At 44.3% G+C, this 23,394-nt stretch overlaps 1 protein-coding gene across 1 annotated transcript in view; it reads right to left on the bottom strand.

The window, feature by feature from the left end:
- DCHS1 (dachsous cadherin-related 1) overlaps positions 1-23,394 on the bottom strand; it is a gene marked incomplete in the record, with an annotated part of 442,608 nt that overhangs the window by 104,485 nt on the left and 314,729 nt on the right. Inside the window, 1 exon segment of the mRNA XM_029601883.1 lies at positions 14,649-14,858. Within this exon segment, the coding sequence (XP_029457743.1) occupies positions 14,649-14,858 (210 nt within the window).

Below are 23,394 nucleotides of genomic sequence, written 5' to 3'. Positions count from 1 at the left end.
CATACATATGCCCAGGTTTACCCCCACACACAGACACACATAAACACAGGGCCTTTCTTCATCCAACATGAGATGGGTCTGCGGCAGCCCTCTCCTTCTTTACCTGCCTTAAAATTGCAGGACTATCTTATGGTTCAAAGGACATGGGACATGATGTGACCTCTGCTTTTGATGTACCGGCCTTCAGTTTTTAAATTTTATTTAACAAACTTATAAACTGCATAATCAGTATAAAACAATAAAAGTGGTTCACAAACATCCATAATTATCAACAATATAACTGCACATAAAAACAAAATAAAGAAAAATAAAAACAAAATAGTACAACAGTTGAAAGTGCAAGCAGCTTGAGGTAGTCTGAAAAGTTTTTCATACAAAAATCCTGGTATGAGTAGCCTAGTGGTTAGTGCAGCAGGGAAGCCAGGGTTCAAATCACATATATGCTCCTTAAGACCTTGAGCAAGTCACTTTGAGATCAGCATTGAGCCGCTAGGTAGCTGGCAAAGTTAGCTGGATAAACTTATCTGACTAACTTGACCGGGATATTCAGCTGTGCTCGACTATGTCAAAGGAAGTCCTAAAGTCATCCATTTACATTAGCTGAATATTAGAGCTACTTGGCTAACTTAAAGGTAGATTTTTAGAGTTGCACGTTTGCTGACGTGCGCACATCGACATGCTGATTTTATCTCATGCGCGTGCTTATGCGTGCATATTATAAAATCAGTTATCTGCATGAACGATGTTACATCGACGTGGGCATGTGCGCGTGAATCACGTCTTGATCACGTGAAGGGGGACGTTTTAGTAGGTATGCATGGCGATGTGATAGGCCCATTTACCAGTTCCCTCCCAGTTTGCCCCAGTAAAGGAGGGAACTTCCTAACCGCCCAACCTATCTTGCTACCCTTTTACCCTACCAGTCCTGACCCCTAAAGCCTCGCTGATTTCCCTAGATCAGCGGTTCTCAACCTGTGGGTCGCGACCCCGGCGGGGGTCGAACGACCAAAACACAGGGGTCACCTGTGTTTTGGTCGTTCGACCAAAACAGGTCTGCAGACCGACCCCAACAGCCCGGTCCGCAGACCAGTACCGGGCCGTTGGGGTTTTTTGCCGGTCTGCGGCGCTGCGGCTGCTGCGGGGAGGCAGGGCGAAGCTGGAGACCTGCCTCCTCCAACCCCAAAAGGGAGCGCGTCGCCGTGCTCCTCCTACTGGGGGTCCAGGAGCGGTCCGGGAACGGTCTCCTGGGCGTGAGCCGTCGGCTGCCAGTAATCAAAATGGCGCCGACGGCCCTTTGCCCTCACTATGTCACTGGGACCGACCGCTGCTATTGGTCAGTCTCAGTGACATAGTGAGGGCAAAGGGCCGTTGGCGCCATTTTGATTACTGGCAGCCGACGGCCCACGCCCAGGAGATCGTTCCCGGACCGCTCCTGGACCCCCGCTGGACCACCAGGGACGTTTGGCAGGTCTTGGGGGGGTCAGGAGGGTGGGGGGTTGCGGTAAATTAAGTCGGCAGGTCTTGGGGGGGTCAGGAGGGTGGGGGGTTACGGTAAATTAAGTCGGCAGGTCTTGGGGGGGGTGCGGTAAATTAAGTCGGCAGGTCTGGGGGGGGTCAGGAGGGTGGGGGGTTGTGGTAAATTAAGTCGGCAGGTCTTGGGGGAGTCAGGAGGGTGGGGGTTGTTAATTTAAAGTGTGGGATGGGGTTTTTTTTGGGGGGGGGGGGAGGGGTTCCCAGAGTTTTCTGATCTGGGGAGTGGACCGAAATGGCCCTCCCCAGACCCGAAAACAAAATGGGGAGAAAAAAAAAAGCTATGCACTCCCCTAATTTGCTCCATAAGACGCCCAGACACAGAGCCAGTTTAGCACAATTTTTTTTTTTTTTAATTTTCCCCCTCTGAATCCTAGGTGCGTCTTATGGTCAGGTGCGTCTTATGGAGCGAAAAATACGGTACTTCCTGCCCGCCCTGCCCCGGAAGACAAATGTTGCCGGAGCCGCACGGGCAGGAAGGAGGAGGCGCGTCAGCCACGTGCAAAAGAGGAGCAGCGGGGCGGGAAGACTAGGGCCGCTGCAGAGCCCATCCTGTGGCAACCCGTAAAGAAGAGGCCCAGAGGTGAGAGAGAGGTGTGTGCGAGTATGAGATGAGTTGAGAGATTGTGTGTGAGAGTGAATTGAGAGACTGTGTGTGTTTGCAGAGACAGCATGTGAGAGCCTCTGTGTGTGTGAAAGAGACAGCATGTGACAGTGAGAGCCTGTGCTTGAGCAAGGCAGCATGTGGGGGTGTGAGAGAGCCTGTGTGTGAGACTCAGACAGCCTGTGCCAGTGAGAGACTGTGTGTATGAATGATTGCATGACAGAAAGAGCATGTGACAGTGAGATCCTGTGTGTGTGTGTGTGAGAGAAATGCATGTGAGAATGAGAACCTGACTGTGTGTTTGAGGGAAGACGACAGGTGGAGAGAAAAGAAACAAAAAAAGGCAATATAAAAGGAAATGGCAAAAAAATAAAGGGAAGCAGATGTAAAAACAAATAAATTACTTTTTACTGATTGGTACATGTAATCTTTGGGAATGTGCAAGAGTAGCACTTTCTCTATGGCGGATCTCACAATGTACGAGATCAACATGGAGGAAGTGGAAACCCAGGGGGCCTGCACAGAGGAGGCAGCAGAATGGGCTTCAGTGCCAATAGCAGCAATCAGCGCCTCCCCAATAGCCACGTGGCAGCAGTGGCAGTAATTAGATTAATTGTTTGACTCAGCTGGAGGTGACAAAGTATGAAGTGGGATGTGAAATCAGCTTGATCTGGTGGAGAATTAGGATTGCTGTTACACATGAACTGTATTGGCAAACATAAAGGGAGCCAGGATAATCAATTGATGCCTGCAGCTGAGGACTGATTCATTATGACTCATGTAGAAATTAGTGCATTTTCCAGATTAGTCTGCATAACACAATTCTCAACATTCAGCATTATTTCTGCTGCATAGACTTTTATCTGAGAGGCTCTGAGGTTGTGAGGGAGCCAGTAAGAGTGAGAGCATGAGTGTGTATGAGAAAATCCAGGGGAGTAAGAGTGTGTGTGAGTGGGGGGGGGGGGGGGGAGAGAGTGTCTTACACCCTGAGAGTGTATCAGTGTCTGTGAGAGTGAGAGGTTATGGTGGGTATAAGAGCATGAATGTGTAAGTATGTGACAGTGTATGTGTGAGAGAGAATGGACATGTGAGAGTATGTGTGAGAGAGAGAGGATAACCTCCTAATCCTCGACAATATCAGGGTGACTGGAAATCAAGAGCTCCCATGTATGGACAGCAGGGGCTTTTAAAATCCTTATTAGTTTTAATTATTGTGTGTTATTTGATATATGTGCTGTTTTGAAATATTATTGGTGTTTGGGAAATTATAAAAATGTATATGATTTTAATTAATAGAAATTCTATTTATCAGTAATTTTAAAATATTCTTTTATTAGTATGGTTTTACTATTATAACTGATGCTTTATGTTTCTTAATTTTATTGTTTTATGAGGAATGGTGGTTCTGTTTATAAATGTCATAATAAATAAGTATGCACTAAAATCCAACCCCATCCATAACCCCGCCCCCATATGACCAAAGCCCCACCCTCGCCCCGCCCTCGCCCCGCCCTTGCGGGGCGAGGGGTCACCGCAACATGAGGAACTGTATTTCGGGGTCACGGCATTAGAAAGGTTGAGAACCACTGCCCTAGATTTTTTTGTTTAATACTTACCTGCAGCCCATAGCAGCAGCAGGTTAAGCAATCATCCATTCCCGATGCGCGCTTCTGCACCATACTGACTTGTGGCACTGTCCCAGCTTGCCCATTACCCTCCCCCAGCCAACACCTTTTTTGCAAAACCTTCAGTATTTGCGTACCGGGAGCTATGCGTGTGACCCAGTCATGCGTGTATCTTCTGGATAGATTGCGTGTAGGGCTTAGCCAGATAACTTAACTCCGCTCTGAAAAGCCCCTGGAAAATTTCTGACATATTCGAATAAGCTTGAATCATTGAAAGATGGGAAATTCCAAAAACTGGAATTTTCTGGCTAAGTCTGCACTTAGACAACAAAGCCTTTGAATATGTAAAAGTCCTTTACCTCCCATTGCCTCAGGGACTCACAGATTGCAAGCTCTTAGGGGAAGGAACTTGTACCTAAATACTTAGCGCCATTGTGCAATCTAAATTGCATTTTCTAAAGGGGTATATTTAACCAAACAAACTGAATATTTAAACAAACATTCAAAACATTTCCCAAAATTGAGTGAAAGCTTTGATCATACAAAACTTGTTCCAACTGCAAATGGAAGTATACTTGAACTGTAAAGAAGAAGCAGCTAGCAGCACCTAAGAATGATATGAAGATCTGGTGGAGCCTCTTACAATGGGTTGGGATGAAACTGATGACTTACACGCTTGGAAGAAGCTGCCAGATAAACCTTATCTCTGAGGTGTCTTTATAGATATCCCCTTGAGAAAGCCATAGGTTGGAAAACAAAGGCCTTTATCACGCTTAACGATGGAACAAAAAATTATTGCGGATTTGATTTAGAAGGCTAATGTTATATAAAAACTATAACTGACAGCTTATCCATTCTGATATCAACCATGGACCATCTATGATTTTGTGAAAAATTGGCTTTGATAAATTGGTTAGAGGAGAACATAAGAACATGCCAAACTGGGTCAGACCAAGGGTCCATCAAGCTCAGCATCCTGTTTCCAACAGTGGCAAATCCAGGCCATAAGAACCTGGCAAGTACCCAAAACCTAAGTCTATTCCATGTTACCATTGCTAGTAATAGCAGTGGCTATTTTCTAAGTCAACTTAATTAATATCAGGTAATGGACTTTTCCTCCAAGAACTTATCCAATCCTTTTTTAAACACAGCTATACTAACTGCACTAACCACATCCTCTGGCAACAAATTCCAGAGTTTAATTGTGCGTTGAGTAAAAAAGAACTTTCTCTGATTAGTTTTAAATTTTTACTAATAGGTCTGAAATTTCATTTTTTAGTTCCTTCAGAACTCTGAGGTGTATACCATCCGGTCCAGGTGATTTACTAATCTTCAGTTTGTGAATCAGGTCTACCACATCTTCTAGGTTCACCATGATTTGATTCAGTCCATCTGAATCATTACCCATGAAAACCTTCTCCAGTGTGGGTACCTCCCCAACATCCTCTTCAGTAAACACCGAAGCATAAATTGTTAGAAAAAAATGAAAGGAGCAGTTACAAAAGTAAAAAGTGTGCAAGAGGCATGGTCATTGTTAAAATATACCATTCTAGAAGCACAGTCCAGATGTATTCCACACATTAAGAAAGGTGGAAAGAAGGCAAAACGATTACCGGCATGGTTAAAAGGGGAGGTGAAAGAAGCTATTTAAGCCAAAAGATCTTCATTCAAAAATTGGAAGAAGGATCCAACAGAAGAAAATAGGATAAAGCATAAACGTTGGCAAGTTAAATGTAAGACATTGATAAACAGACTAAGAGAGAATTTGAAAAGTAGTTGGTCGTAGAGGCAAAAACTCACAGTAAAAACTTTTAAAAATATATCCGAAGCAGAAAGCCTGTGAGGGAGTCAGATGGACCGTTAGATGATCGAGGGGTTAAAGGGGCACTTAGAGAAGATAAGGCCATCGCGGAAATATTAAATGATTTCTTTGCTTCGGTGTTTACTGAAGAGGATGTTGGGGAGGTACCCGTACTGGAGAAGGTTTTCAGATGGACTGAATCAAATCACGGTGTACCTAGAAGATGTGGTAGAACTGATTGACAAACTGAAGAGTAGTAAATCACCTGGGGGGAAATGATAGAGGTGTTTAAAATCATGAGATGTCTAGAACGGGTAGATGTGAATCGGTTATTTACTAGGGATGTGAATCGGGCTTCGGATGATTGAAAATATCGTACAATATTTTCAAAATCGTCAGAAATCGGGGGCTCCCCCAAAACGATAGGAAAACCCCACGATATTGTTCGTGGGGGTTCTCTTATTATTTTGGGGGATGGCGGGAAAAACGGCACACAAAAATAACCCCTAAACCCACCCCGACCCTTTAAAACTAATCCCTTAGCTTCCCCCACCCTCCCGACCCCCCCAAAAACGTTTTACAGGTACCTGCTGGTCCAGTGGGGGTCCCATGAGCAATCTCCCGCTCCCGGGCCGTCGGCTGCCACTAATAAAAATGGCGCCGATGGCCTTTGCCCTTACCATGTGACAGGGTATCCGTGCCATTGGCCGGCCCCTGTCACATGGAGGGAGCACTGGATCGCCGGCGCCATCTTTAAAAATGGAGTCACTGCCACGTTCAGCTTCCTGCACCCGCTGTCCTTTAGCTGCTTGAGCAGCTGCTTGAGCTTGAGCAGCAAAGTCCTCGCTGGGAACCGGCTACCGGACCAAAGCAAACCTCTGACAGATATCGGAAATTACCTCAGGAATTTTCAACTGGGGGGAGGGACCCTTAGGTATCACTGCAGGAGTGCGGGGTCAATCTTCTCCAATTTAAGAGTAGAAATTTGATGGTAAATTTTCCTCCTCTAAAGAGTACTGGGTTACCGATAGGAGACACAATCCACATCTGTTAGGAGACAGAGAGATACTGAATGGCTGGAGTCACTGCAGGTGTATATCTAGGGTGATGTCAGCTTTGAAACCTGACTCTGTCTCCATTTGCTAGCAGGGGAACATATAACCCATTGATCCTGAGTCCATCTGGCTACACGCTAGGAAAATTTGATTCTTCTTTTCTGAGTAACACGGCACAGATCAGGAAAAATATTAATCCTCTGGCCTAAAAACAAGGAAGAGAACCATTCTGGAACTATAAGTGCAACACAAGGTTCCTTTCCATTTCTAATGCAAAGGACTCCATTAATGTCCCTCTTCCAATGACCTCCTCTTGGGAAGTCTCTAAAAGTACAGACACATCTAGACCCTTTTAAGAATATAAGATATGTCACACTGGGTCATACCAAGGGTCCATCAAGCCCAGTATCCTGTTTCCAACAGTGGCTAATCCAAGTCACAAGTATTTATTTATTTATTTAAAAAGTATTTATATACCGTTTTTTAAAAAAGAAATTTTATCAAAAACGGTTCACAGATTTAAAACCAAAAATAAAATAATCAAAATAAAATGGAATTTTTAAACTTTACATAAAAATTGGTAATAACTAGACAGAATGCTAGTATATAAGGTTATTAAAAATATAAAAAGTTTGGAACCATGGGCTTATTGTTTTGGGGGAAAAGGGGAAAAAGGGGGGGAAGGGGAACGGGAGGAGGAAGGGGAAGTGGGAGAAATAGAGCGTAAAAATTATATGAGATAAAGGGAAGAAGGGAGAAGGGTATGATAGTTGGAAACGTGTGAATGAGCAGGTATGTTGTAGTTATGTGTAGTATAAATGGGATTGTAATGGGTGTAACTATGTTTAAGAGGGTAATTTCGGTATTGATGATTAAGTTTAATTAGAAGACGTGTTGAATGCAAGTTGAAAAAGATATGTTTTGAGAGATTTTTTGAAATGTGCAGGGTTGGATATCGAGCGAAGATGGTTTGGTAAAGTGTTCCAAAGTGTTGGACCGGCTATTGAAAAGGCTCTTTTTCTAGTGAGGTCTAATCTGGCTTGTTTAGGAGAAGGGATATCTAGTAAATTTTGGTTAAGTGATCTTAAGTGTCGCGTCAGTTTGTATATGCGCAGTATTGAACAAAGCCAGGTAGAAGTATGATTATGGTTATGAATTAAACTATGGATAATAGTTGGCAAGTACCCAAAAACTAAGTCTATTCCATGTTACCATTGCTAGTAATAGCAGTAGCTATTTTCTAAGTCAACTTAATTAATAGCAGGTAATGGACTTCTCCAAGAACTTATCCAATCCTTTTTTAAACACAACTATACTAACTGCACTAATGACATCCTCTGGCAACAAAATACAATACCACTGAGTCTCTCTACTCAAAGGGGGTAATTTTCAAAGGAGTTATGCGCATAAATGTAACTACTATTGTAGCAATTTTCAAAAGCCATTTACTCACGTAAAGTGCACTTATGCGAATAAATCCTATGGACGATTCAATGGCATATATTGTAGCAATTTTCAAAAGCCCACTTACTCGAGTAAAGTGCATTTACATGCGTAAAACCCAGATTTACGCATGTAAATGCTTTTTAAAATCCGCCCCTCAGGGATCAGATACTCGCTCCTCGAGGGCCTGCTCTCCCTGTCTCGGAGCTTCTCCTATTCTACCTGGGATTCTGTATGTTTCTCACTGTGTACTCATAGCTCTCAGTCTCTTTCCACTACAGCACAGCCAAGCAGAGGATTTTCTGTTCCAGCGTCCTGTGGGATACTCGCCCAGCCGGGCTCAACATCTACTACTCACTACTACCACCTCTGGTAGTTTCCAAAACTGTTTAAATAAAGATTCAATCTGTGTTTGAGTGTCCAGAGTCTAGCCTGACACCGTGGTCCCTCACAGGACTTCCCCCCCCCCATGGGCGTGGTCACCTGCCACAGTGTCTAAGTATTTACCCAAACATCAATAACCATAACAGCCACATTCCTTCAACCGACCATCTTGCAGGATTCCATTCCCCCTACTTCCTAATTCTAAAGAAGTCGGGGGACCTTCGTCCAATATTAGACCTCAAGAACTGAACAAATTCATAGTCAAGGAAAAGTTCAAAATGATCTCTCTCAAATCTCTACTATCCTTGATCCAGCCTCAGGCTTGGATGTGCTCCATGGACCTCAAGGATGCGTACACTCACATTCCTATGCATCCTTCCTCCTGGCGATACCTGTCTTTCCAAGTGCATGGCCAACACTTCCAATACAAAGTCCTTTCCTTTGGCCTGTCAACAGCGCCCAGGGTGTTCACCAAGAGTATGGCAGTGGTGGTGGCATTCCTTCGTCAATGGGGGATCATGATTTTTCCTTACCTCGACGACTGGCTGCTGGTGGCCGCCAGTCCGGACATTCTTCCACAACATCTCCGGGATACAATTCAGTGCCTAGACAAGTTGGGTTTGATCATCAACTATCAAAAATCCAATTTAAGTCCTACACAAATAATACAATTCATAGGGGCTCATCTGGATACAATCAGATGCAGGGTTTTTCTGCCGGCAGACAGGAGACCCAACATGCGACTCCTCTTTCGCCGATTAAAATCGACCATTTCGCCGATGGCGCATCAAGTTTTGCAAGTGGAACTACTACTCGGCCTCCCTGCGAGCACTATAAAACCTTTACAGATGTTACAAAATGCTACAGCAAGGATTCTAACCAAAACTAACAAAAGAAACCATATAACACCTATTCTGAAGAACCTGCACTGGCTCTCTATCAAATTTAGGATCTTGTTCAAAGCTCTATCATCAATCCACAAAGCAATTCAAAACATCACCCCCCTGGATCTTAGGATCCCACTCCAACCTCGCACCTCCTCCAGACCGGTGAGACATGCATACAGAGACAATCTTCAGGCCCCACCGATCAAAACATTATTAAGCAAAAGAGATTTCTCCACTGCAGGCCCTAAGCATTGGAATTCTCTCCCACCAGACCTCAAGTTAATACAATGCCCAATCACCTTTAAAAAAAGACTCAAGACCTGGTTGTTCAACCAAGCCTTCTTCTAACTCAATATCATATTGACTCACACCAGTGATCTTAGCCTTTGGTAACCCCTTAAGAGAATCTTTCGCCCTATTTTTTGCGCGATGTAATCAAATCTTGTTTCCTTGTCCTACTATTAACTCCTGATTTCTATCTTATTTAAGCTGTTAAACCCACTTCATTGTATCCAAGTTCGATAAACCTGTTTATTGTAAGACATTCTCATGTCATAGTTATTGTTGTAATATAAACCGACTTAATTGGTAACTCTGTTACCGGAATATCGGTATAAAAAAGTGTTAAATAAATAAATAAGTGTTGGGACATATGGCGGCCTCAATCCACATGGTCTCCAACACGAGGCTCCACATGAGACACATACAATGGGGTCTCAAGCGTCAGTGGAAACAACATTCTCAGCCACTACACTGGAGAGTGTTCTTGACAAAAATCATGATAACAGACTTAGACTGGTGGTTACACAAACAGACACTCACCAAGGGAACTCCTTTCACTCTTCTACCACACAATGCAGTCCTTACCACAGATGCCTCCCACAAAGGATGGGGGGCCCACCTGAATCACCTCTGGACTCAGCAGGAGCAGTCCCTCCACATCAATCTCCTGGAATTGAGAGCAATCAGTTACGCCCTGCGCACTTTAGTCTCTCACCTTCAGGGTCACAGAGTCATGGTTTACACAGACAACCAAGTAGCCATGTTTTATATCAACAAACAGGGAGGCTCGGGCTCCTGGAGCATGTGCCGCGAAGCCCTCACCATACCGAAGTGGGCAACCCACCATTCCGTTCAATTGCAAGCTACTTACCTGCCGGGAATTGCCAATACTTAAGCGGACAGGCTAAGTTGGATATTCCATCCCCACGAATGGTCCCTTGACAACGACGTAGCAGAGACAATCTTCCAACGGTGGGGATAAGAACATAAGAAATTGCCATGCTGGGTCAGACCAAGGGTCCATTAAGCCCAGCATTCTGTTTCCAACAGAGGCCAAAACCAGGCCACAAGAACCTGGCAATTACCCAAACACTAAGAAGATCCCATGCTACTGATGCAATTAATAGCAGTGGCTATTCCCTAAGTAAACTTGATTAATAGCCGTTAATGGACTTCTCCTCCAAGAACTTATCCAAACCTTCTTTGAACCCAGCTACACTAACTGCACTAACCACATCCTCTGGCAACAAATTCCAGAGCTTTATTGTGCGTTGAGTGAAAAAGAATTTTCTCCGATTAGTCTTAAATGTGCTACTTGCTAACTTCATGGAATGCCTCCTAGTCCTTCTATTATTCGAAAGTGTAAATAACCGAGTCACATTTACTCGTTCAAGACCTCTCATGATCTTAAAGACTTCTATCATATCCCCCCTCAGCCGTCTCTTCTCCAAGCTGAACAGCCCTAACCTCTTCAGCCTTTCCTCATAGGGGAGCTGTTTCATCCCCTTTATCATTTTGGTTGCCCTTCTCTATACCATCTCCATCGCAACTATATCTTTTTTGAGATGCGGTGACCAGAATTGTACACAGTATTCAAGGTGCGGTCTCACCATGGAGCGATACAGAGGCATTATGACATTTTCCGTTTTATTAACCATTCCCTTCCTAATAATTCCTAACATTCTGTTTGCTTTTTTGACTGCTGCAGCAAACTGAGCCGACGATTTTAAAGTATTATCCACTATGATGCCTAGATCTTTTTCCTGGGTGGTAGCTCCTAATATGGAACCTAAAATTATGTAACTCCAGCAAGGGTTATTTTTCCCTATATGCAACATCTTGCACTTGTCCACATTAAATTTCATCTGCCATTTGGATGCCCAATCTTCCAGTCTTGCAAGGTCCTCCTGTAATGTATCACAGTCTGCTTGTGATTTAACTACTCTGAATAATTTCGGCACGACGAGTTAGCGAGTTGCAGGCCTTAGTACATTATAGCCCATACCTTCAATTCTATCATCACAAGGTGCTCCTACGTATACACCCCTCGTTCCTGCCGAAGGTTATCTCCCAATTTCATCTCAACCAACCAATTGAGTTACCGACTTTTTGTCCAAAACCTCACAAGAACGAAAGAGAGAAGTTACTACATATCCTGGACTATAAAAGAGCATTAGCCTACTATAAACAAAGAACCCACTTGCCCCACAGGGCATCGCAGCTGTTCGTATCTTTCAACCCGAATGCCCCAGGCCTTCCAGTAACTAAACGCACCATATCTAGCTGGATTACACAGTGTATACAATTCTGTCATGACAAACGTCATTCCACATTACCGTCTCGCCCCACAGCTCATCAAACATGAGCGGTGGCAGCCTCCATGGCTCACCTGAGACATATTCTACCAGTAGATATTTGCAAAGCAGCCACATCGGCTTCTCTCCACACATTCACTTCCCATTACTGTCTTGACCAACAAACGGCGGACGATGCAAAGTTTGGTAAAACACTTCTACGGTCATTGTCCACGGACTACAAGGGGTCGACTGTCACTTAACCTTCATCACGCTGTATAAGACACTACTACCTTTCAGTCAGCGTGATGGGAACTTAGGACTCCCATGACAGCATGGCTCATTCAGCTCTGCTATCGACGGAAAAAGCAAGTTTGCTTACCGTAAACGGTGTTGCCGTAGATAGCAGGATGAATTAGCCATGCTGATCCACCCACCTCCCTGATCAGTCGACTCCAACTCTACGACCATGCTTGCTTTATCACAGACTGAGGAGAGTCGTTATCAGCACGGGCAGCCTCAGAGCAAAGCTCTGACATCACTTAGGAAATTCCGCCTCCTTGGCCTAATGGACAGTTCCCATGATAGCATGGCTAATTCATCCTGCTATCTACGGAAACACTGTTTTCGGTAAGCAAACTTGTTTCTATTTTCTGCGCAGAATTTGGCAATTCTGCGCAGAAAATGGCAATTATTGCGCGGGGGCAGAGGGGGGGGGGGGATTTCTGCGCTCCTCAGTAGTGCAGAATTACATAAGAACATGCCATACTGGGTCAGACCAAGGGTCCATCAAGCCCAGCATCCTGTTTCCAACAGTGGCCAATCCAGGCCACAAGAACCTGGCAATTACCCAAACACTAAGAAGATCCCATGCTACTGATGCAATTAATAGCAGTGGCTATTCCCTAAGTAAACTTGATTAATAGAGGTAATGGACTTCTCCTCCAAGAACTTATCCAATCCTTTTTAAACACAGCTATACCAACTGCACTAATCACATCCTCTGGCAACAAATTCCAGAGTTTAATTGTGCGTTGAGTGAAAAAGAACTTTCTCCGATTAGTTTTAAATGTGCCCCATGCTAACTTCATGGAGTGCCCCCTAGTCTTTCTATTATCTGAAAGAGTAAATAACTGATTCACATCTACCCGTTCTAGACCTCTCATGATTTTAAACACCTCTATCATATCCCCCCTCAGCCGTCTCTTCTCCAAGCTGAAAAGTCCTAACCTCTTTAGTCTTTCCTCATAGGGGAGCTGTTCCATTCCCCTTATCATTTTGGTAGCCCTTCTCTGTACCTTCTCCATCGCAATTATATCTTTTTTGAGATGCGGCGACCAGAATTGTACACAGTATTCAAGGTGCAGTCTCACCATGGAGCGATACAGAGGCATTATGACATTTTCCATTTTATTCACCATTCCCTTCCTAATAATTCCCAACATTCTGTTTGCTTTTTTGACTGCCGCAGCACACTGAGCCGATGATTTCAATGTGTTATCCACTATGACACCTAGATCTCTTTCTTGGGTGGTTGCTCCTAATATGGAACCTAACATTTTGCAGCTATAGCATGGGTTATTTTTCCCTATATGCATCACCTTGCACTTATCCACATTAAATTTCATCTGCCATTTTGTTGCCCAATTTTCCAGTCTCACAAGGTCTTCCTGCAATTTATCACAATCTGCTTGTGATTTAACTACTTTGAACAATTTTGTGTCATCTGCAAATTTGATTACCTCACTCGTCGTATTTCTTTCCAGATCATTTATAAATATATTGAAAAGTAAGGGTCCCAGTACAGATCCCTGAGGCACTCCACTGCCCACTCCCTTCCACTGAGAAAATTGTCCATTTAATCCTACTCTCTGTTTCCTGTCTTTTACCCAGTTTGCAATCCACGAAAGGACATCGCCACCTATCCCATGACTTTTTACTTTTCCTAGAAGCCTCTCATGAGGAACTTTGTCAAACACCTTCTGAACATCCAAGTATACTACATCGACAGGTTCACCTCTATCCACATGTTTATTAACTCCTTCAAAAAAGTGAAGCAGATTTGTGAGGCAAGACTTGCCCTGGGTAAAGCCATGCTGACTTTGTTCCATTAAACCATGTCTTTCTATATGTTCTGTGATTTTGATGTTTAGAACACTTTCCACTATTTTTCCTGGCACTGAAGTCAGGCTAACCCGTCTGAAGTTTCTGGATCGCCCCTGGAGCCCTTTTTAAATATTGGGGTTACATTTGCTATCCTCCAGTCTTCAGGTACAATGGATGATTTTAATGATAAGTTACAAATTTTTACTAATAGGTCTGAAATTTCATTTTTTAGTTCCTTCAGAACTCTGGGGTGTATACCATCCGGTCCAGGTGATTTACTACTCTTCAGTTTGTCAATCAGGCCTACCACATCTTCTAGGTTCACCCTGAATTCCCCAGGTCTATACTATAGACCTGATCCCTGAGCTTCTGACCCTTACCCGATGAGTGTGCATATTGTGAACTTGTATATGTTTGCTTGGAACTGAAACCCTTCCTGTGGAAAAATCCTTTGAAGCACATAGATGAAAGCTTATGTTGAAACCTGTGATATGAAGCCAGGACAACCCTGTTGTGAAGCTCTTCTGTATAAAGCGTAGGCTAAACTTTACAGTATTGTAACTTAAATTAGTAAAAACCCAGAAACTAATAATTTGCATTGGTGAGGTTTAAACTAGTCTGTGATGATGTTTCTTACCAATGATTCGGTACTCCACTCGCCCATTCTCTCCTTCATCGGGGTCAGTGGCCCTCAGCGTACACAGCACCACATGGCTCTGGTTCTCTGGCACCTCCACATATGTAGACTCACTCTCGAAGGCTGGAGCATGGTCATTCTCATCACTCACAGTAATCCTCACTGTAGCCCTGCTGAAGAGTGAGGGTTCACCCCCATCTCTGGCAAATACTGCAGTGAAGACAGAATATTGCACCAATTAGAAACATACATCACTGCAGAATGCAGCTGGGATAGATGAAACATGAGGACAAATAAACACCCATTCGATGGTGAATGCAGCAGGGATAGAGGAGACATGAAGAGATACAAAGTCTACATCACTGGTGTATGCAGTGGGGATTGAGGAGGCATGAGGAGATATGAACACCCCATCACTGGTGGATGCATTGAGGATAAAAGATATGAAAAAATACAAACACTCTATCACTGTGATATGCAGTGGGATAGAAGAGACTGAAAGAGATACAAACACTACATCGCTGGTGTATGCAGTGGGGATTGAGGAGGCATGAGGAGATATGAACACCCCATCACTGATGGATGCATTGAGGATAAAAGATATGAAAAAATACAAACACTCTATCTCTGCGATATGCAGTGGGATAGAAGAGACTGAAAGAGATACAAACACTACATCGCTGGTGTATGCAGTGGGGATTGAGGAGGCATGAGGAGATATGAACACCCCATCACTGGTGGATGCATTGAGGATAAAAGATATGAAAAAATACAAACACTCTATCTCTGCGATATGCAGTGGGATAGAAGAGACTGAAAGAGATACAAACACTACATTGCTGGAGTATGCAGTGGGGATTGAGGAGACAAGAAGAGATAGAAACACCCCATTACTGGAGGATGCATCGGGGATAGAGGAAACATGAGGACATACAAACACCCCATCACCGGCATATGGGGTGGGATAGAAGAGACATAAAGAGATACAAAAACTACATCACTGGTGTATGCTGTGGGGTTAGAGGAGACATGAGAAAATACAAACACGCCATCTCTGGTGGGTGCAATGGGGATAGAGGAGACACCAAGAGATACAAACACTCCATCACTCATGGGTATAGTAGGAACAGAGGAGACATAGCGAGATACAAACACCCCGTTACTGGTGGATGCATCATGGATAGAGAAGACGTGAGGAGAAAAGGAAAATTGGTTCTTAACTGCTAATTTTCGTTCCTGTAGTATCACAGATCAGTCCAGACTCCTGGAATTTGCCTCCCTTCCAGTAGATGGAGATAGAGAAAGTTTTACTGACACTGCCTCTTAACACGTGGTGTCGCTTGCAGTCCTCTCAGTATTGACCTGTACCCAAGCCAGAAATGAAAGAAACAAAACCAACTAACCTCCACTGAATGAGCAGTGTGAAGAGGAAACCTGGACTGAAACTCGCACCCACACAAAACCCTGTGTAGGACTAACAAAATCCTGTGCCATTCTTCAGAGTAATCACAAAAACCAAAACTGAGCAGAGTCTCCAATTCTCCCTTTCCTCCAGTGGGCAGGACTCTGGACTGATCTGTGGTACTAAAGAAACAAAAATTAGCAGGTAAGAACCAATTTTCCTTTCCCTGTACGCACCCAGATCAGTCCTGTACCAAAGCTTCCCTAAACAGGGTGGGACTGCGAGAGTCCTGCTTGAAACACACTTTCACCAAAGCCCATGGCCTATGGGGCCTGGCATCCAAACGGTAATGCCTGGAGAAAGTGTGCAAAGATTTCCAAGTAGCTGCTCTACAGACCTCCTGTGGCGAAACTTGCTGACACTCGGCCCAGGAGGCTATCTGAGAACGGGTAGAATGCACCCGTAACCCCTCCGGAACAGGGTAACCTTGGCAGATATATGCAGAGGTAATAGCCTCTTTCAACCACTGCACAATTGTGGCTTTTGGTGCCTTATGACCCTTTTTGGCACCACTCCACAGCACAAAGAGATGATCTGACAATTGGAAGCTGTTCGAGAGCTTCAGGTACTGCAGCAAAGCATGCTTTACATCTAACCATCGTAATTCTTCAGCCTGAGGCACTGTAGGATCCAAAATTGGGAAGGACGGGAACTCCACTGACTGATTTAAGTGGAATGATGACACCACCTTCAGCAGAAAGGACGGAACCATTCTCAAGGACACTCCCTCATCCGAAATTCTCAAAAAGGGCTCCCTACATGATAAGGCCTGAAGCTCGGAGATTCAGCAAGCCGAACAGATTGCCACTAGGAAGACCACTTTCAAAGTGAGATCTTTCACAGTAGCTCATTTCAGAGGTTCGAACAGAGGTGCACACATGCTCGTCAGGACCACGTTAAGGCTCCAGAAAGGGCAAGGCTTCCGAACCAGAGGATGCAATTGTTTCGCTCCCCAAAGAAAACGCACAACGTGCGGATGTGCCATCAGAGATACTCCTTGAACTTTACTTTGAAGACATCCGAAAGCTGCCACCTGAACCCTGAGGGAATTAAAGGATAAACCCTTTGAGCAAACCCTCCTGCAGAAAGGCCAAAATACACACCACCGAGGCTCGCATCAGATCCATCTTCTGCCACCAGGCCTCAAAAAATCTCCATACTCTTGCATAGGCTAGGGACATGGAAGTTTTCCTAGACTGCAAGAGGGTAGCAATGACCTCTTTTGAATAACCCTTATTCCTCAAACGCTCCCTCTCAAAAGTCAAGCCACTAAACAAAAGCGATCTGCCTGATTTACACAAATGGAACCTTGACACAGAAGGTTCAGCATATGAGCTAGCCGTAACGGACCTTCCACTGCTAGGTTGTCTAAGTCCGCAAACCACGGATGTCTCGACCACTCTGGTGCAACGAGAATCACATCACCTGGATGGACCTGCATGCGATGCAAGATCTTGCCCACTAATGGCCAAAGTGAAAACACATCAATAAAATAAGCCCAAAACCTCAGAAATCTGAGGAAATATTATTCAAAACACACATACACCACAAAACCCCAGTGGAAAAATGTTTTGAATTTTAACAGGTAATTTGTAGGACCTTCATGACCTCAGCCAGTAAATTTTAACAGGCTGTATCGACCTCTGGTCCAACTTTATTATATTTTAATTCACTTGCTCACTTCAAGCCAAAAAACTTTTTTATATATATTTTTCTTTAATTGTAAAAAGTCGGGGAGTTTTTTGAAAGCCTGAACACTTAAGAACATCAACAAGGAGCATGTGAAGATTGGATGGATAGTCCCCCTGAAGCAGAACGCGATCGAAACATGGCCATGTCAGGGTGATATACAGTGTTCGACATTAAAGCTAAGTACTGGTTATGAATGTTGCTCCTGGACTTGAAAAACGTTTTTGCAGTAAAATACTTTTCTCCCCTGAGGACTCCTTCATGACTTTTTACAATTAAAGAAAAATATATCTAAAAAAGTTTTTTGGCTCGAAGTGAGCAAGTGAATTAAAATATAATAAAGTTGGACCAGAGGTCGATACAGCCTGTTAAAATTTACTGGCTGAGGTCATGAAGGTCCTACAAATTACCTGTTAAAATTCAAAACATTTTTCCACTGGGGCAAAGTGAAAACACATACAGAAGGATGTCCGTCAGTCAAGGCATCTATCCCTTCTGGCATTGCGGAAGGTCGCCATTAAATTCACGCACGGTGTGACACTTTCCCTGGTCCGTACACCGTCTGCTTGTGTCCGTTCCCGGGTCCAAACCTTGACTGAGCTTCTCTGGTCCCTTGGAAACTCAAATAGCAGTTTAAACGCATTTATCTTAAAAGTCCCCAGGTGGGATTTGAACCCTCACCACCTGGATTGGAAGGCAGAAGCCTTCCCCACTGAGCCAGCAACTCACTTTCCAACCACTGGCTTCAGAAGTCCCTCTCAAAGTCTATAGTTCAAAAGTCCAGCCCCACTGGGCCTAACTGCCACCTCCCTCCGTACCTCTGGAACCTCAACCCTTCCCCAGAGGTATAGCCACCCACCGGCAGTCCTCCAGGCAAAGTATCCTTGTCGTACGTCCAACAACAGAAGTCCCCACGCTCACCTTCCCTGTGATAGTTGCTGCAGTTCTTCACACGGTCGGGGAATGTCCAGCATCGACGTCTCCCAGAGCAGACAGGTAATCCGATCCTTCCTCCTCAGTCCCCCGCCGGAGACTGAGACTGCTCTACTAGGGAGTCCTTTTTATCCTGTGGAAACTCCTCCTCCTCTGCCAGCTGATTGGCTCCAGGGAAGTCCCACCCTTAACCTCCCACACCTGTGGTTCTTCTGTCCTTGTAACATCCGGGGGAAGGAACCAAGGGACGTCTCTTGCCTGGTGTTGCTGTATTTTCCTTCCCCCCCAAGCTGTTCAAGACCAAGAAGACAATCCGAGGAACAAGGGACCAGGAACTGGAGCAGTGGAACCACGGGCAAAGGGCAGGCAGGAACAGGCAGGAATTGGAGCACAGCAACAACACACTCAAATAGCAGGACCTGTTGCCAAGGCAAAGAACGCTGGTCTGAGCTGGGCTTAAATAGCCCGGGCGTCTGACGTCATCTTCGGGGGCCGGACCGAGGCTTCCTGCCGCGGCCCCTAGGGAGGCGTGCACAGGAAGCCTGCCGGCGGTGTCCCGGATTGCATGGGAGGCCTACCACGGCCGGGAACCGAAGCGGGCCGCCTCGAGCCGCCAGAGGGAGTATCCGATGTCGGTGCAGTGGCTGAGTAGGTAAAGGGGCCCGGCTGTGGAGGACCGTGGCCGGGATTCCCAACACTTTCTGTCCAGCTTCTCCTCAAGAAACTGCCAATGCCAACAGGACTGGAAGGCAGGAGGGTTGGCTAATTCTTCCTGAGAAACTAGAGGTGTACCAACAGTTGATAACTAGATCCTTGCAGACTGATGCCTTTCCCAGGACTGCATGAGGATGAATGCTAACTCTCCATGGGATTGCTTCGGGGGGATTCATGGCCATAGCCCACTCCTGGCATTGTGCAGAGATGGAGACCAATGGTGATGTTTCTTTGCCTTTGCTAGATGCTCGGCATTGGAACTCATTGATGCCAGAATCAAAGAGATAGAACCCGATACCTTCCAAGGGTGGGAGGAGGCAAGTGACGGCCTGTCTCTGTAGTCCTTGCTGATGCTCAGAGTTGAGGGAATATTAGGCCTCATTGACATTGATGCATTGCTAGCATCTGGTGCAACTTGGAAGTCCATAGATGCCAGTGCCTCTAATGTCGATTCTGGTGGGCCAGTCTCTTGGTAGATGAAGAGTTTTTCATTAGCTCCAGCTGGAACTGAAGGCCCTTTGGGGTTATGATCGCACACTGGTGACATCTCTGGATGTTATGTGTTGCCTCCAGGTATAAGACACATTTATTATGGGGATCTGTGACAGACATGACTCTGTCACATAGGAGGGCATATTTAAAGCTGCTGGCTTGCTAATTTATGACTAGACATAAAAAACAATGAAGCAAAATTGAACAATTCGATTACCGTGAGCAATCAATGCCCTCCGGTGCTTGATGATGAAAGGAAAATTAGAAAAAATGATTGAACCACCTATTTGACACTTGAAGGAGTAGAAAAAGACCGTAGAGATTGGCAACAAATACATTTAGGTTGGAAAAACACCTTGAACAGCAGGAGAGTGAAGAACCATGACTGGTGGGCTCCTGGAAAAGAAGAGACTAAAGGGGTCCCTGCGTGGTCACGTGGCATGCTGAGCATGCCCAGTGAAGCAGAGTTCTAGAAACTCTAACATGAAAGTTCTGGGCGGGGCTGCACTGGACGATGTCACCCACTTGTGAGGACAGACATCCTATCCTGCTTGACCTTGAAGAAATGAGGAGACACAAACACGTCATTGCTGCCTCTGGAAATTCCCCATACTAACCATTCAGAAGTGAAAGGGCCAGTTAGCATGGGGACTTCCTCTCTCCCCAACCCTCAGCTCCCCTGAACTATCCATCCCCGAGCACCATTCAATATCCACATATGAGCACCATCTGTCCTGCCTCCCCCCACACTAATAGCCATTAGATATTCACTCCACAAGGAATTTAGGCCCCTCCAAGCACCCTCCTAACCCTCCCAAGGATGAAGCATCTTTTTCCCCCCTCCCTCTGATGCACAAGAAGCACCTACCCCCCCCAGGTTCCTACCCCTCCAGAATAAGGCCTTCCATTTGAAGAGTTGAGTTCTTCTGTTCAGAGGGGTTGAAGGAGGGTCAGGGAGGTTGGGGCATTATGTGGGTGGTGAAGGATGCTTCATGTAGGGGAGGCTGGAAGGGAACCTGGGGGCAATGATCTCCCTTAGAGGGGTTTGGAGTGTGATGGCTACTGTTTATAAAATGTATTTTTGTTGTATTTATTTATTTAAATCTTTTCTATACCGTCGTTAAGAAGGATCCGTCACAAGGGTTTACAATAGGGCACATAAAATAAGGATGCTGAAATATATTAATTTACACAAGTGCCATAATGGTTCGGTACATAGTTTTCTAAATGATATAATTGGTTTGTGATACAATACTGTCCAGGATTTATCAGTTTAAAAACAATTCTAACTTTATAAGTGTCAATTTACCTTCTGGTGATGGGACGAAAAGGTAAAGTAAAAACAGAGATAGAAAGACAGCTACACACTTTATTTGTTCGTACCTCTCACTTCGCCTGCCTCACTGTTTCCCCTTCTCTGTTTGGTAGGCTTGCTTGAATAGCCAGGTTTTTAAGCCTTTTCTGAAGGTTTTGCTGTCTTTTTGCAACCTTAACTCCAGTGGCATGGTGTTCCACAGTGTGGGTCCTGCCAAGGATAGTGCTCTCTCTCTTACTTGGGTTAGTCTTGCTGTCTTTATTGATGGGATAGTAAGGAGTGCTTTGTTCGCTGATCTTAGGTTTCTGTTTGGTACGTGTATGCGAAGGGCTGTGTTAAGCCATTCCGCTTTTTCGTTATGTATTAATTTATGTATGATGCAAAGTGTTTTGTATTGTAAGAACATAAGAACATAAGAAAATGCCATACTGGGTCAGACCAAGGGTCCATGAAGCCCAGCATCCTGTTTCCAACAGTGGCCAATCCAGGCCATAAGAACCTGGCAAGTACCCAAAAACTAAGTCTATTCCATGTAACCATTGCTAATGGCAGTGGCTATTCTCTAAGTGAACTTAATAGCAGGTAATGGACTTCTCCTCCAAGAACTTATCCAATCCTTTTTTAAACACAGCTACACTAACTGCACTAACCACATCCTCTGGCAACAAATTCCAGAGTTTAATTGTGCGTTGAGTGAAAAAGAACTTTCTCCGATTAGTTTTAAATGTGCCCCATGCTAACTTCATGGAGTGCCCCCTAGTCTTTCTATTATCCGAAAGAGTAAATAAGCGATTGACATCTACCCATTCTAGACCTCTCATGATCTTAAACACCTCTATCATATCCCCCCTCAGTCGTCTCTTCTCCAAGCTGAAAAGTCCTAACTCTTTAGTCTTTCCTCATAGGGGAGTTGTTCCATTCCCCTTATCATTTTGGTTGCCCTTCTCTGTACCTTCTCCATCGCAATTATATCTTTTTATATCTTTTATATCAGTAGCACAGAATTCCCCCAGGAGTAGAGTTGCCATACTGCTTAGACCAAGGGTCCATCAAGCCCAGCATCCTGTTTCCAACAGTGGCCAATCCAGGCCATAAGAACCTGGCAAGTACCCAAAAACTAAGTCTATTCCATGTAACCATTGCTAATGGCAGTGGCTATTCTCTAAGTGAACTTAATAGCAGGTAATGGACTTCTCCTCCAAGAACTTATCCAATCCTTTTTTAAACACAGCTACACTAACTGCACTAACCACATCCTCTGGCAACAAATTCCAGAGTTTTATTCTTTGCTCAACGGGTAACCAGTGTAACTCGGCTAGGGTTTCGGTGATGTGGTGTCTTTTACTTTTTCCGGTCATAATTCTTGCAGCGGTGTTTTGTAAAATTTGTAGTGGTCTGAGTGAAGTGTATGGAAGGCCTAGTAGTAGTGCATTACAGTAGTCGGTGCTTGCAAAAATCAATGCTTGTAATACTGAACGAAAGTTATTTGACGTTAGAAGTGGTTTGAGTCTTCTGAGAACCATAAGTTTAGTGTATCCTTCTCTCACTTTTAAGGATATATGTTGTTTTAAGCTTAATTCAGTGTCGATTATAACTCCTAGGTTCCGTACTTTCTCCACTAGTTCTATTTTATGGTTGTTTTTGAGTGTGATAGTGTTTTGAATGATCTCGGTCTTTTTGCGTTCTAAATGTAGGAATTCTGTTTTCTCTATGTTGATTACTAGCTCCATTTGGTTTAGTAATTGTTTTATGATGTCAAGGTACATATTAGCGATATTTAATGTTTTTTCAATAGTTTCATCTATGGGAAGTATTAACTGTATATCATCAGTGTATATATAGTATGTTATGCCCAGACCGGCCAGTAGGTGGCATAATGGTAACAGGTATATGTTAAAGAGTGTAGCGGATAGAGCTGACCCCTGTGGTACTTCTGTTTGTAGGTGTATTTTCTCTGACATTACGTCTTTGATTTGGACTTGGAAATATCTGTTACTTAGATATGATCTGAACCATTTGATAGTTATGTTACTTAATCCTATTTCCTCTAGTCTATTTAAAAGTATGTCGTGATTTACAGTATCAAATGCTGCTGACAGGTCCAGCATCACTAAAATATAATATTTGCCATTGTCGAAACC

Source organism: Rhinatrema bivittatum, chromosome 5 (genome assembly GCF_901001135.1).
Source record: "Rhinatrema bivittatum chromosome 5, aRhiBiv1.1, whole genome shotgun sequence".
In the NCBI taxonomy this organism is placed as follows: Eukaryota; Metazoa; Chordata; class Amphibia; order Gymnophiona; family Rhinatrematidae; genus Rhinatrema; species Rhinatrema bivittatum.
The sequence above is the reverse complement of the archived record's forward strand: the minus strand, read 5'-3'. Positions and strand labels throughout refer to the sequence as shown.